Raw genomic sequence first — 14125 nt, forward strand, 5'->3', positions numbered from 1 at the left:
AGGAAAATCCAGAATATTAAGCTCTTATTAGCATTGTAAACAAACTGACATTAGCCAGTGGAGCTCCATCTACCCCGGGGGTCTCCAACGTGGTGCCCCCTGCTCGGTCATCGTGATTTTCGTGTAAAATTATCTTTTCAGCGGTTGACTAAGGCAATTTAACCCTACTTGTAAAAATTAAGCTAGTAATAACATAGTAACAACATAGTTATAACAAGTTATTTTAGAAATTCATATTGTTAGATTTTTGATTTTTTTTAAATGATTACAACTTTGATAATAACATCATCATTCAATTACATAACATTATTCATTTACCGGTAGTTGTTATAAATCAGGGGTGTCAAACTCATTTGAACTGAGGGGCCACACCATAGAACAAACATCCTTTCGGGGGCCAGACTAGTAGAATAAAGAGAAAGAAAAAGAGAAATAAAGAAATAAGAGAAAGAGTGAGGGAAAAGGAGAGAGGGCGGGACAAAGAAAAAGAGAGAGAGGGAGAGAGCATGAGAAACAAATGATGAAAAGTCGTGAGAGAGGGGGAAAAGAAAGGGAGAGGAAAAAAGAAATCCAAAGAGAAATAGAAAGACGGAAGGAGAGAAAAGAGAAAAGAAAGCGCAAAGGGTATGATGAGAGAAAGAGAAAAGGATAAAAAGAAGTTAGAGCAAAATAAGTTAAAAAGACACAGAGAGAGAAAGAAACAAAGGAAGAGAAAAAGAGAGACACAGAGAGTGAAAGAGAGAGACAGAGTGGAAGAAAAGGGGTGGAAAAGAAAGAAAGAAAGAAAGAAAGAGAGAGAAAGAAAGAAAGAGAAAGAAAGAAAGAGAGAGAAAGAGAAAGAGAGAGAGAAAGAGAGAGAGAGAGAGAGAGAAAGAAAACAAGAGAAAGAGAGAAAGAAAGAAAGAGAGAAAGAGAGAAAGAGAAAAAGAGAGAAAGAAAGAGAAAGAGAGAAAGAAGGAGAAAGAGAGAGAGAGAGAAAGAGAAAGAGAAAGAGAAAGAGAGAGAGAAATAAAAGTACAGCGTTTTTGTGAGAGGCACCCGGCTTTGGCAACATCAAGTGGACATGTTTCAACCTGCATCTTGTTTTTCTCTTGCGCTTCTCTGAGTGTTGTCTCGCGGGCCGGATTCAATCCCTTAGCGGGCCTAATCCGGCCCGCGGGCCGCCCCGTTTGACACCTGTGTTATAAATTGACTTGATGTTCATCCACACATAGGAACGATTTACATAATCCAGTCTTTACAAAATGTTACTTTTCATGGTTTAGTTTCTCTTATGTCAATCCACGCCCCTTTCCTATAAGTCAGTGGTGAACAATTTTTTTGTTTTCGGGAGGATATTGTCATCATCGCAGGCCCAGAATATTCAGTTTGTTTCTCTTTTTTTTTCTCAATTAAAAATTGTTTTCAACAGAACTGCTCTCTTGAGCTTTTGTTTTATTGTCCAAAAACTCGAATCCCAGAAATTGAACATGCGGTAGGAAACAGATTGACGACGCCAACGATATTAAACTGTGTGTGCTAATTCATAACAAAGAGTAGCTCTCATCCTGAAAAAGTTGAGACTCTTGATCTACCCTAACATAGCAAATACATTTACATTATCCAGTGTGGCTTACCCATAAATTCTTAGCTAGCTTTAGCTACTTTAGCTCGTCACACATGCCTTTTTTCCGTAATGGTTTTTAGCATTCTTATTTCTGTGCTCCATCAGGAAAGAGTCCTTACCCCAGCATGGCCGTGGACTCCAGGTTCTACAAGATGGTCAAGCGAGGCTACCAGATGTGTCAGCCAGATTTTGCCCCGCCTGAAATGTAAGATGTCCCACTTTACTGAACGCATCATATGATCAAAAGCTAAGAAATTGAGGCAAATTGTTATGGAGGATGTATCGGGGTTCGTACGGGTGCTTGATATCCTTGAAAATGCTTGACTTTTGAGGTTGTGTTTTCATGGTTTGAGAAGTGCTTACATTTGAGGTGAAGTTCTTGCAAATGCTTGAAATTCTTGCCATGTTTCTTAGGTTAGGTGTTAGGCTATGGTTTGAAATTCAAACAAGGGTTTACAACTTATTCTATTGCATAGGATTGGAGCTAGGGTTAGAAACTAAAGTTAGGGTTTCTTATTAGGGTATACAAGTGAATTTAGGGTTATGAAATAGGGTTAGGGCTTGGGTTTACAGTTAGGTATTGATTTAGGGTTAGGAACTGTTATTGGGTTGGAACTCTATGTTAGGGTTCTTAACTGAATGTAGAGTCCCAGAATAGGTTTAGAGCTAGGGTTACAGTTTGAAACGGGTTTAGGGCTAGGAACTAGGGTTTGAGCTCCATGTTAGGGTTCTTAACTGAATGTAGGCTTCCACATAAGGTTTAAGGTTAAGGTTTGAAACATGTTAGGGCTAGGAACAAGGCTTTGAGCTCTATGTTAGGGTTCTTAACTGAATGTAGTCTTCCAGATTAGGTTTAGAGTTAAGGTTTGAAACAGGTTTGGGCTAAGAACTAGGGTTTGACCTCCGTGTTAGGGTTCTAAACTGAATATATAGTCCCAGAATAGGTTTAGAGCTAGGGTTACGGGTTGAAACAGGGTTAGGGCTAGGAACTAGGGTTTGAGCTCCGTATTAGGGTTCTAAATTGAATGTATAGTCCTATGAATAAGTTTAGAGCTAGGCTTATGGTTTGAAACGGGTTTAGGGCTAGGAACTAGGGTTTGAGCTCCATGTTAGGGTTCTAAACTAAATGAAGGGTTCCAAAATAGGTTTAGAGTTAAGGTTTGAAACAGGTTAAGGCTAGGAACGAGGGTTTGGGCTCTATTTTAGGGTTGTAAACTGAATGTAGAGTCCCAGAATAGATTTAGTGCTAGGGTTACGGTTTGAAACGGGTTTAGGGCTAGGAACTAGGGTTTAAGCTCTGTGTTAGGGTTCTAAAATGAATGTAGTGTCCAGAATAGGTTTAGCGCAAGGGATACAGTTTGAAACGGGTTTAGGGCTAGGAACTAGGGTTTGAGCTCCGTGTTAGGGTTCTAAAATGAAATTCTGGACTGAATAGGTTTAGCACTAGGGTTAGGGTTTGAAACGGGTTTAGGGCTAGGAACTAAGGTTTGAGTTCCATATTAGGGTTCTAAACTAAATGAAGGGTTCCAAATTAGCTTTAGAGCTACGGTTGCAATTTGAAACAGGGTAAGAGCTAGCTAAGGTCAGATCTAGAATCAGGATTTGGGATGCGGGTTAGGGTTTAAAACCGATTTTAGGATTCCAAAGTAAGGTTGTAGCTCGAGTTGAGGATTACAACTAAGGTTTAGGTTATTTTGGAATATGAAAATTGGTTTTGAAAGTCTTTAAAAAGTGAATTTTCGAACCCTGACGTATATTTGTAGACGATGGTTGACCTCCTCGCTAACTAAATCAAGTCAACACAGAAGAACATCTATTTACCTTCCCGTGTACGCCAGTTTGCACGTATCTGCGGCTTTTGGACTGAAACAATGCGAGTCAGTTCCCGATCATCTGCCGTCCGTTTTGTGAGTCAGGCTCCGGTTCCGCTTGTTAGCCACATGATCGGCGTGCTGGTAAACCGTGGAACTGCTATTTCACGCCGACACTAAAAAGCAAGCGAGGAAGGGAACAAGTCCCTCTTGTCCCGGCATCAAAACACTTCCCTTGTATATCGCCCTTGCATTACATAGCGTACGTTTCCGAGTCGGGTTTACTAAGAAAATGGCAGAAACATTGAAAGAAATATACAAGCGATACCTCGGGACTCCAACATAATCTGTTTAAGATTGCTATTGGGACACCGGATTGACAGCTGAACGTTAAAAAAGTCATTTTGAAGACGTTGAAAAGACGTCTTTGATTGGTTAGAAAATGAAATATTTGGGGGGCTACATTTGGACCAAAGTAGAGATAGCTAATACATTTTTTTGGGCTAAACTCAGTTGGCGTTAGAAAGTTCGGCTCAGGGTCCACATACAGCCAGTGATCACAGACAAAACTGCCGGACAAAATTTGCTAACTACAAAAACCAAACGGAAACGAATGCTGTGAAAAGGTGAAGCAACTGGAAGCTGTGTTAGCAGCAAAGCAGCGCTCTTCCACGAAGCATTTGTCCCCCCACAAAAAAATTCTCCGTTTCACCAGAAGATGGCAGTAGCACTTTAGTCACCTCGCCCTTGGCTTTTTGAGCGAATTTTAGTTCAGCCCGTCCAATTTCCGACTGTAGATACAAAAAGGAAAGTTGACTGCGAGGGCCGCCGCTTCCACAAAAGTGGAAATTTGAGTCTAATTCTACCGAAATTCAAGACAACTGCGTCCAAGTGACTGTGGCTGTTTTCAAAGAATAGAATATCAAGAGGCACTGCCAGACAAAACTCGCTGACTACAAAAACAGAAAAGAACGCTGTGAAAAGGTGAAGCAACTGGAAGCTGTGTTAGCGGCAGAGCAGCGCTCTTCCACAATACATTTGTCCCCCCACAAAAAACTTCTCCGTTTCACCAGATGATGGCAGTAGAACTTTAGCCACCTCGCTCTTAGCTTTCTGTGCGAATTTTAGTTCAGCCCCTCCAATTTCCGACTCTAGATACAAAAAGGATAGTTGACTGTGAGGGCTGCCACTTTTAGACAAGTGGAAATTCAAATTTAATTATACCGAAATCCGAAACAACTGCGCCCAAGAGACTGTTTTCAAAGAACAAAATATGAAGAGGCAGTGCCGGACAAAACTCGCTGACTGCAAAAACAGAAACCAACGCTGCAAAAAGGTGAAGCAACTGGAAGCTGTGTTAACGGCAAAGCAGCGCTTCACCACGATACATTCGTCCCCCCACAAAAAAATTCTCTGTTTCACCAGAAGATAGCAGTAGCACTTTAGCCACCTAGCCCTTGGTTTTCTGTGCAAATTTTAGTTCAGCCCGTCCCATTTCCGATTGTAGATACGAAAACGAAAGTTCACTGCGAGATCGATACCAATTGCCCGAGATTGTATCGGACAGATGGGGTCGATACCGGACAGGACAGGACAGACGGGATGGATAATGAAACAGGTTATAGAAAATAAACAGGACAAACAAGACAGGAACGAAAACTGGAGATAATAATAAACAGGGCAAAAATAGACGGAAACAAAACTGAAAACCGAAATTAAACAGGAGAAAATAAACGGGAACAATACCGGACAGGAAATACCAACAGGAACAGGACCGAGTCGAAACCCACGTCTTGCGGGGCAGAGGTTCGTTGACGGGCTGACAAAGGAAGCGTGAGAGCGCTGAGCTTAAATTAAACAGAAATCCAATCTGTCAACGAGCCAATTGGGCACCATGGCAACCGAAACATACATTAAAATATGCATACATCTACAAAGAAAAATATAAAACACAAAAGAACGTTAACCATTCTTATAGTCAACAAATTCAAAGTCAACAGCACTGAATCCCTGAAAACATTTGTTTTGACCAATCAAAAACGAGCGTCTTGAAGGGAAACGGCTCTCGATTGGTGGGTAGCCGGTTCCCACTTCAAGGGCCGACTCACAAAGCCATTTCGTTCGCGAACCGCATGAGTCGGTAGCCACCACATTCACCAATGAAAATAGGACAGAGAGCGCTAAGCCACGCCCACCATAGTTACAGTATCCGTGTATTACACACGGAGCAAATAGAGAGGCTGAAACAACAGCGAATGAGTCTTTAGTCTCTAGTCCTGATAGCATTTCTTGCTTATTCGGCAAACTTTCCTCAAAAGTCAGTAGAAAAGGGTGTCAATTATTAAATACAGTTCTATTTATGGCATGAAGGCGTCCAAAGATGCTAATAACCTTGTCATGTTAGCAAACTATGAGGAAGTCACCAGCCCCTGCACCAACTACACATAGAAATAGATTCAGAATTGTGAGAGAGGTATAGAAAATATACAATGAGTTATCCGGTATATCAAATTTATGAAACGAGTGTATTTGTGTCATCACGGAGTCTTGGCTTTCCCGACGCCGCATTACATCACCGGCTCGAACGAGACGAAGACTCCGGTAAAAACAGGGATCGGAGACTACGCGCTACAATAACAGCCGAACCATTGACACACACTGCTCACTCGGTATGGAGTTTCTAGCAGTATCGTGCAGACACTTCTATGCACCGGGAGAGTTAACTGTGGTCTTTGTGTTTGCTGTTTACTTTCCACCGCTAACCGTTTCACCGGATGCTAACGTTAGCATAGCGCTAAATCTCCTGCCCGCTGCTATCAATAAACAGCAGCTTGCACACCCCAACGGAGCTTTTATCGTACCCGGCGACTTTAATCAGGCATGCTTAAGGACTGTACTCCCAAATACATTCAATATGTGGACTGAGCAATTCGGGAAAAACACTGGACTATGTGTAATGTAAGATCAAACATCAAACATTCCGGTTGTATCCACCAACTCTGTTTGTCCCTCACCCCCCCTCATCAACCCCCCACACCCCCCTAAAGGAAAACAAAGCCTACTTACAACAACGACAGTTAGTTCTTTTTCTTTTATCTCTTTGTTTCCTTATCCTCACTGTAAATGTGGAACTGGAGTCGTCCAATTTCGTTGTCACAGCTTATCCCATGTTGTAACAATGACAATAAAGGCATATTCTTCTTCTTCTCTTCTAATTTCTATTTGTTCTGAGTCTCTGGCGAGGATCATATGGAAATTACACCACAGCTTTCATGAATTGAATATACTGGATTACAAATTTCATACCCTATTCATCCCATAATTTAATTCAACTTTTAGCTAGCTAACTTTCAACAGATTAAAAAAACGACCGTATTTTCCGCACTATAAGGCGCACCTAAAAGTCTTCATTTTTTTCAAAAGCCGACCATGCGCCTTATAATACAGTGCGCCTTATATATGGCTCAATATTAAGTCGCAAGGTCTCGCAACTTACGCAACATCCACTGACTCGATTTTCCCCCGAACGTGGAGTAGTCCGCGGTGTATGCTGGGATTTATATACTGGCTCTTCATTGGCTAACCAATGTGTCGATCATCATTCGAATCGATCGCTATTGGCTAAAGTTATTCGGAGCCTCGGATTGGCTAGATGGCCGAAACAAACCCTGCAATTGGCCGAAAAAGATGTGTCAATCGTCCGTTACATCGATCGTTATTGGCTGAAGTTATTCGGAGCCTCGGATAGGCTAGAGGGCCGAAACAAACCCTGCAATTGGCCGAAAAAGATGACTGTGAATAGCAAGCTTGCTAAAGTACGCCATAAAGAAACATGTTTCATTAGTCTGTATTTGTAAATATTTGACTCTCCTGGATTGACTCCACTCACGGTTGTAAGAAGACCATGGTTGCGTATCATTATTGAAGGTGAGAACTTAGGTGAGCTATGCGGCTTTCTATTTTCCCGGTATCTTGTTTTAGAACCATCTTGATGTTGCTGTGATGAGTTGAGTGAATTCAACTCAATTCCGAGCGTTTATTGTCATATGCACAGTAAAGTTGCGAGCGAAAAAGAAAATAGAAACTAAGGAATGGTTGGCATTTCTTGAATCCCAAGACTTGAACCTTCCGAATGATGGAACGATGCATTTGAGTGACATCGTACGGACACCGCATCCGCACGTGTCTACGACACCTATTTGCTTCTTTGCAAGCTTTGGGAATGTTAAGGGGGGAATCAGTTGGACTGAACCATCTGACTGTTTTGTCCACGTTCCCATTGTAGCGCCTTATAATCCGGTGCGCTTTATCTATGGAAGATATAGGACCAAAAACTATTTTTCGGGGGTGCGCCCTATAATCCGGTGCGCCCTATAGTGCGGAAAATACGGTAATAAATACTTCTGTGTTTTTTTGTTTGAAAATAAATACTTTCCATATTTGCCATAACGGGGTAGAACTTTAAGTTGACCTCATACAAGTATAAGATATTTAATCTAAAATAAAAAGTAAGGAAAGTAAAATGTGAGGCTTACCTTTTTCTAAATTTGAACTCCCGCCAAAATCAAATGATGTCACTTCCTGTAAATGGCCTTTATGGAATTGTAGTCCTTTTGGAGTCACATCTGGATCTATTCCTTCCAGGGAACGACCTGACCTTCTATCCAAAGTAGATCGCATAAATTAAAATTTCTCTTTTCAATTTGGTTCTAGGTATGATATTATGAAGATGTGTTGGAATTTGGAGCCCACCCAGCGTCCCACTTTCAGCAAAATCAGTCAGATGATACTCAGACAACTTGGCGAACAAATGGAACAAGAACAGGTGAGCTTCCATTTTCTGCTAAAACTTCTCAAAAGTTTATGGCATTTTTAAGACTTTACAAACCATATCCATCAGCAATAATAACAAGGCATAAGCGAGCTCCACTAGGGGGCCCCCAGGAGTGGTTCACTTTTTTTGCTGCCGACATTGTCATTTTTTGTGTCTACTCAGAAATATTTCGACAGAAATACAACAAAAATACTACACAATAACTTCTAAATTAGATATGTAATACATTGCTTAAAAACAGGGACCTTATAAATATTATTTTGCTTTCATTCTGAAAATAAAAAAAAAATAGTATAGAATTCTTACAAAAATAATACTACAGTAATACTATGTTACAAAATACCACTCCAGAATTATTTACTCCAAAAATATAACTATTGAAATACTACAGAAATACTTCTAAAATACTGCTTTTGAAATACATCAATTATACTTCTCCCGAAATACTAAAAAAATACCAATACATAACACCATGATACAAAAACGACTAGAGAAATAGTACTACAAAATACTACTCCAAGAGGATTACAACAGGCGTATAAGAATAGAATGCAAGTTTCTGGTGCAGAATAAAATTAGGCCAAATTCTGGTGTAGAAAACAATTATGCTAGTTTTTGGCGTAAAACAAAACTATGCTAGTTTCTAGAGTTAAAAGAGATTTGGTTAGTTTCTGGCAGACGACGCTAGTTTACGGCATATAAGAAGACAATGCAAGTTTCTGGTGCAGAAAAATACTAAGTTAGTTTCTGGCGTAAAACAAGACTAAGCTAGTTTCAAGAGTTAACAAAGACTAGGTTAGCTACTGGCAGACGACGCTAGTTTTTGGTGTAAAAGAAAACTGCTCTAGTTTTCGCCATATAACAAGACAATGCAAGTTTCTGGTGTAGAATAAGACTATGCTAGTTTTTGGCGTAAAACAAGACTGTGCTAGTTTTAAGAGTTAAAGAAAATTAGGTTAGTTACTGACAGACAATGCTAGTTTCCGGCATATAAGAAGACAATCCAAGTTTCTGGTGTGTAATAAGACTGTGCTAGTTTCTGGCGTAAAACAAGACTATGCTAGTTTCAAGAGTTAAAGAGGTTTAGGTTAGTTACTGGAAGACGACACTAGTTTCCGGCATATATGAAGACAATGCAAGTTTCTGGTGTGGAATAAGACTAAGTTAGTTTCTTGCGTAAAACAAGACTATGCTAGTTTCAAGAGTTAAAGACTAGGTTAGTTACTGGCGGACGACGCAAGTTTCTGGTGTGGAACAAGACTAGACCAATTTCTGGTGTAGAAGACAACTATGCTAGTTTCTGGCGTAAAACAAGACTATGCTAGTTTCAAGAGTTAAAGACTAGGTTAGTTACTGGCAGATGATGCTAGTTTCTGGTGTAAAGGACAACTGCTCTAGTTTACGGAAATAACTAGACAATGCAAGTTCCTGGTAGAAAATAAGGCTATGCTAGTTTCGGGCGTAAAACAAGACTATGCTAGTTTTAAGAGTTAAAGAAGATTAGGTTAGTTACTGAGAGACGATGCTAGTTTCTGGCATATAAGAAGAGAATGCAAGTTTCTGGTGTAGAATAAAATTAGGCCAATTTCTGGTGTAGAAAACAATTATGCTAGTTTCAGGTGTAAAACAAGACTATGCTAGTTTCAAGAGTTAAAGAACACTAGATTAGTTACCCTCAGACCACGCTAGTTTCTGGCATATAAGAAGACAATTTAAGTTTCTGGTGTAGAATAAGACTAGGCCAATTTCTGGTGTAGAAAACAATTATGCTAGTTTCTGGCGTAAAACAAGACTATGCTAGTTTCAAGAGTTAAAGAAGATTAGGTTAGTTACGAGCAGACAATGCTAGTTTCTGGCATATAAGAAGACAATGAAAGTTTCTGGCGTAAAACGAGACTATGCTAGTTTCAAGAGTTAAAGAAGATTAGGTTAGTTACAGGCAGACGACGCTAGTTTCTGGTGTAGAATAAAACTAGGCCAATTTCTGGTGAGGTAAGAGACTACGTTAGTTTTTGGCATAAAACAAGACAATGCTAGTTTCAAGAGTTAAAGACTAGGTTAGTTACTGGCAGATGATGCTAGTTTTTGGTGTAAAAGACAACTGCTCTAGTTTCCGGCATGTAACTAGACAATGCAAGTTCCTGGTAGAAAATAAGACTATGCTAGTTTCTGGCGTAAAACAAGACTATGCTAGTTTTCTTTCTACTTTTTCTTTCAATGTGTATGTTCATCCAGTTGCAGGAACAACTCATAAATAACAAGAAAACAAAAGAAAATGCGATTTATGGTCTGGTAAATCTGCGCGGCAGTTGCGCGAATTGGCCTCTTCCTATTCAAATCGACCCCAGACGAGAGATTAAGTCCGACCGATCGGATGATACGCCTTCTTAGATGGAATTCGACACACTGCGTTTTCCTTTCCGTCTTGACGACGACAATTTTTGTCGCCCCCTCTCGCAGCTCATTTACCAAAACGTGCAGCAAGAGCAGCAGCAAGAGCAGCCGGAGCAGCAACCGCAGACGGCCCGGGCCGAAGAAGACCCAGAGCCGTGCCGAGAACCGGACGGGCGGTCCTGCGAACCCCAAGAAGAGGAACAGTCCTCGGTCAAGACCAACAATTATCAGTTTTGCTGAAAAACACCCAAAGCAAAAACTCACGGACCCAAACGCAGGAAAAAAAAGCATCCCTTTTTCTTCACAGACTGCTTAGCGCTATCGTCTGGATCTTGAGAAGTAGATGACTCTGCTGTTATTAGAAACTCTGGAATTTTCATTCCAGCAGTCAACAAATCATCTGCAGTCCAGGGTTTGGAACACTTTTTTCTAGTACTTTCTGGTACCCTGAATCTGAAAATGATATCCGTTTTTGGAGTGTAGCAATGTATTTGCCACTAGAGCAAATTGTATAAACTTTTTCGGAACTGCTTCGGTATTTGGGCGTAAAAAAAAACTTATGCTAGTTTCTATCATAAAAAACTATGCTAGTTTCTGTCCTACAAGACAACTACACTAGTTTGTCTTAAAAATAAATAATAAATAAATTACCGGGATGCTAATTTATGGTTTAAAAGACACGGTAGTTTCTGGCATTAAAATAAAACTAGTTTCTGGTATAGACGAAAACTATGCTCGTTGACAGCTTAGAAGACTAAGCTAGCTTCTGTCGTTCAGGATAGATAAAAACGACGCTTTTTCTAGTACTTTCTGGTACCCTGAATCTGAAAATGATATTTGTTTTTTGAGTGTAGTAATGTATTTGTCGCGAGAGCAAATTGTATAAAGGGCTAACTTTCTCAGACCTGCTTCGGTATTTAGGCGTAAAAAAAGACTTATGCTAGTTTCTATCATAAAAAAACTATGCTAGTTTCTGTCGTACAAGACGACTACACTAGTTTGTCATCTAGATAATTGTCTAGATGTCTCGATAGATAGATGTCTAGATAGATAGATGTCTAGATCGATAGATGTCTAGATCAATAGATGTCTAGATGGATAGATAAATAGATGGCTAGATAGCTAGATGTCTAGATGGATAGATTAGCTAGATGTCTAGATAGATGTCTGGATGTCTAGATAGATATCTAGATGTCTAGATAAATAGATGTCTAGATGGATAGATGCCTTGATAGATAGATAGATAGATGTCTAGATAGATGTGTACATAGATAGATGTCGAGATATATAGATGACCAGATAGATGTCTAGATAGATACATGTTTAGATGGATAGATAGATAGATGTCTAGATGGATAGATGTCTAGATAGATGTCTACATATATAGATGACTAGATAGATGTCTAGATAGATACATGTCTAGATAGATGTCTAGATGGATGTCTAGATGTATACATGTCTAGATGGAAAGATGTCTAGATATCGTTGGATGGATAGATACTTTATTCATCCGGGTAGGGAAATTCCCAATTCCAGCATTATCCTTGTGTTGGAAAATGAAATAATAAAATAAAAGATATAAAATACAAAAAAACCCAATATAACGTGTCAATATAGAGTAATTCAATAGTGCTACGGAAAATACACACTGTCATAAAAATAGGGTCATATGCAAATGTGGGGGTGGGTTTAATGTGGGCTTTTACTCCCCCGGGTGGAGTTCAAGAGCCTCAAGGCATGAGGGAGAAATTATCTACTATTTATAAAGAATCGCCAGCAAAACAAATGATAAAGACAGAATTTGTTTAAAATATAGAATTGTCAAATGACAGATAGATTGCTCCGATACAAAAAATACTCGCCGTGTTCCGATTCAGCAAATCAGAAGGTACTAGAAAAGGGTTAAAAACCGAGTTTGCGGACCAATCTTAATTTTTTTTCGTTTTCCTATTCCACGACGACCCCGACGTAGGCGGTCGAAAGCCAACAAATTGTGGAAAAACGCTGAAGATGGGCTAAAATATGTTCTCCATCCACTTGAATTTGTTCCTCCCCGTACTGCTTGTCAAACGGACTCTGAAGAAGGCGAAGAACGACGACGTCGTTTGAGCAGGAACGAAAGATATCACTTTTTCTTCGCTAAACTCCAGAGAAGTTCAAGATCATACTGGAAGATACTCTGCGTAGGCGGTTGAAAGCAAACAAATCATCTAAAACCACTGTAGACAAGCTAGGCTTTATTCCCTGATCACTTTAATCGACCTGATTTTTTTCGTTCCTCCCCCTACTGTGTATCGAATGGACTGTGGAGAATAGAAGGAACAAAAACCTCACGTAGGGAGTCCAAAGTGCACAAGTTGTGTATAAACGCGCCATAGACAAGCTAAGACTGCCTCTCCGATCACTTTAATTTAATTGTGTTTTTCGTTCCTCCCCCTACTGTGTATCGAATGGACTGTGGAGACGATCAAGAACGAAAACCTCACGTAGGCAGACCAAAGAGCACAAACTGTGTACAGAAGCGCCATAGACAAGTTAGGCTTTCTTCCCCGATCACTTTAATTGACCTGATTTTTTTGTTCCTCCCCCTACTGTGTATCGAATGGACTTTGGAGAAGATTAGGAAAAAAAACTTCACATAGGCAGTGCAGAGCGCACAAATTGTGTACAAAAGCACCATAGACGAGCTAAGACTGCTTCTCCGATCACTTTAATTTACTTTTTGTTTTTCGTTCCTCCCCCTAATGCGTAACGAATGGATTGTGGAGAATATAAGGAACAAAAACCTCACGTAGGGAGTCAAAAGTGCACAAGTTGTGTATAAAAGCGCCATAGACAAGCTAAGACTGCCTCTCCGATCACTTTAATTTACTTGTGTTTTTCGTTCCTCCCCCTACTGTGTATCGAATGGACTTTGGATAAGATCAAGAACAAAAACCTCACGTAAGCAGTCCAAATTGTGTACAAAAGAGCTATAGACAAGCTAGGACTGCTTCTCCGATCTCTTTAATTAACTTGTGTTTTTCGTTCCTCCCCCTACTGTGTATCGAATGGACTGTGGAGAATATAAGGAACAAAAACCTCACGTAGGGAGTCAAAAGTGCACAAAATGTGTACTAAAGCACCATAGACAAGTTAGGCTTTCTCCCCTGATCACTTTAATCGACCTGATTTTTTTTGTTCCTCCCCCTACTGTGTATCGAATGGACTTTGGATAAGATCAAGAACAAAAACTTCACGTAAGCAGTCCAAATTGTGTACAAAAGAGCCATAGACGAGCTAGGACTGTTTCTCCGATCACTTTAATTTACTTTTTGTTTTTCGTTCCTCCCCCCACTGCGTATCGAATGAACTGTGAAGAAGCCGAAGAACGACGACCTCACGTCGTCAAAAACAAACAAATTGCGTATACAAGCGCCTCAGACAAGCTAGGACTTCTTCCATGATCACTTTAATTTACTTTTTGTTTTTCGTTCCTCC

At 40.1% G+C, this 14125-nt stretch overlaps 2 protein-coding genes across 2 annotated transcripts in view; one reads left to right on the plus strand and one right to left on the minus strand.

The window, feature by feature from the left end:
- Positions 1–11559, plus strand: part of csf1ra (colony stimulating factor 1 receptor, a) — a 38907-nt gene extending 27348 nt beyond the window's left edge. Inside the window, exons 20-22 of the mRNA XM_088343867.1 lie at positions 1712–1811; positions 8131–8242; positions 10712–11559. Of these exons, the coding sequence (XP_088199993.1) occupies positions 1712–1811; positions 8131–8242; positions 10712–10885 (386 nt within the window). The 3' untranslated portion in view covers positions 10886–11559. The remainder of the gene's footprint in view (positions 1–1711; positions 1812–8130; positions 8243–10711) is intronic.
- Positions 1–14125, minus strand: part of hmgxb3 (HMG box domain containing 3) — a 59727-nt gene that overhangs the window by 6446 nt on the left and 39156 nt on the right. The gene's annotated exons all lie outside the window — the stretch shown is intronic.

Source organism: Urocampus carinirostris, chromosome 9, assembly GCF_059441175.1.
Source record: "Urocampus carinirostris isolate Australia breed hairy pipefish chromosome 9, RoL_Ucar_1.0, whole genome shotgun sequence".
In the NCBI taxonomy this organism is placed as follows: Eukaryota; Metazoa; Chordata; class Actinopteri; order Syngnathiformes; family Syngnathidae; genus Urocampus; species Urocampus carinirostris.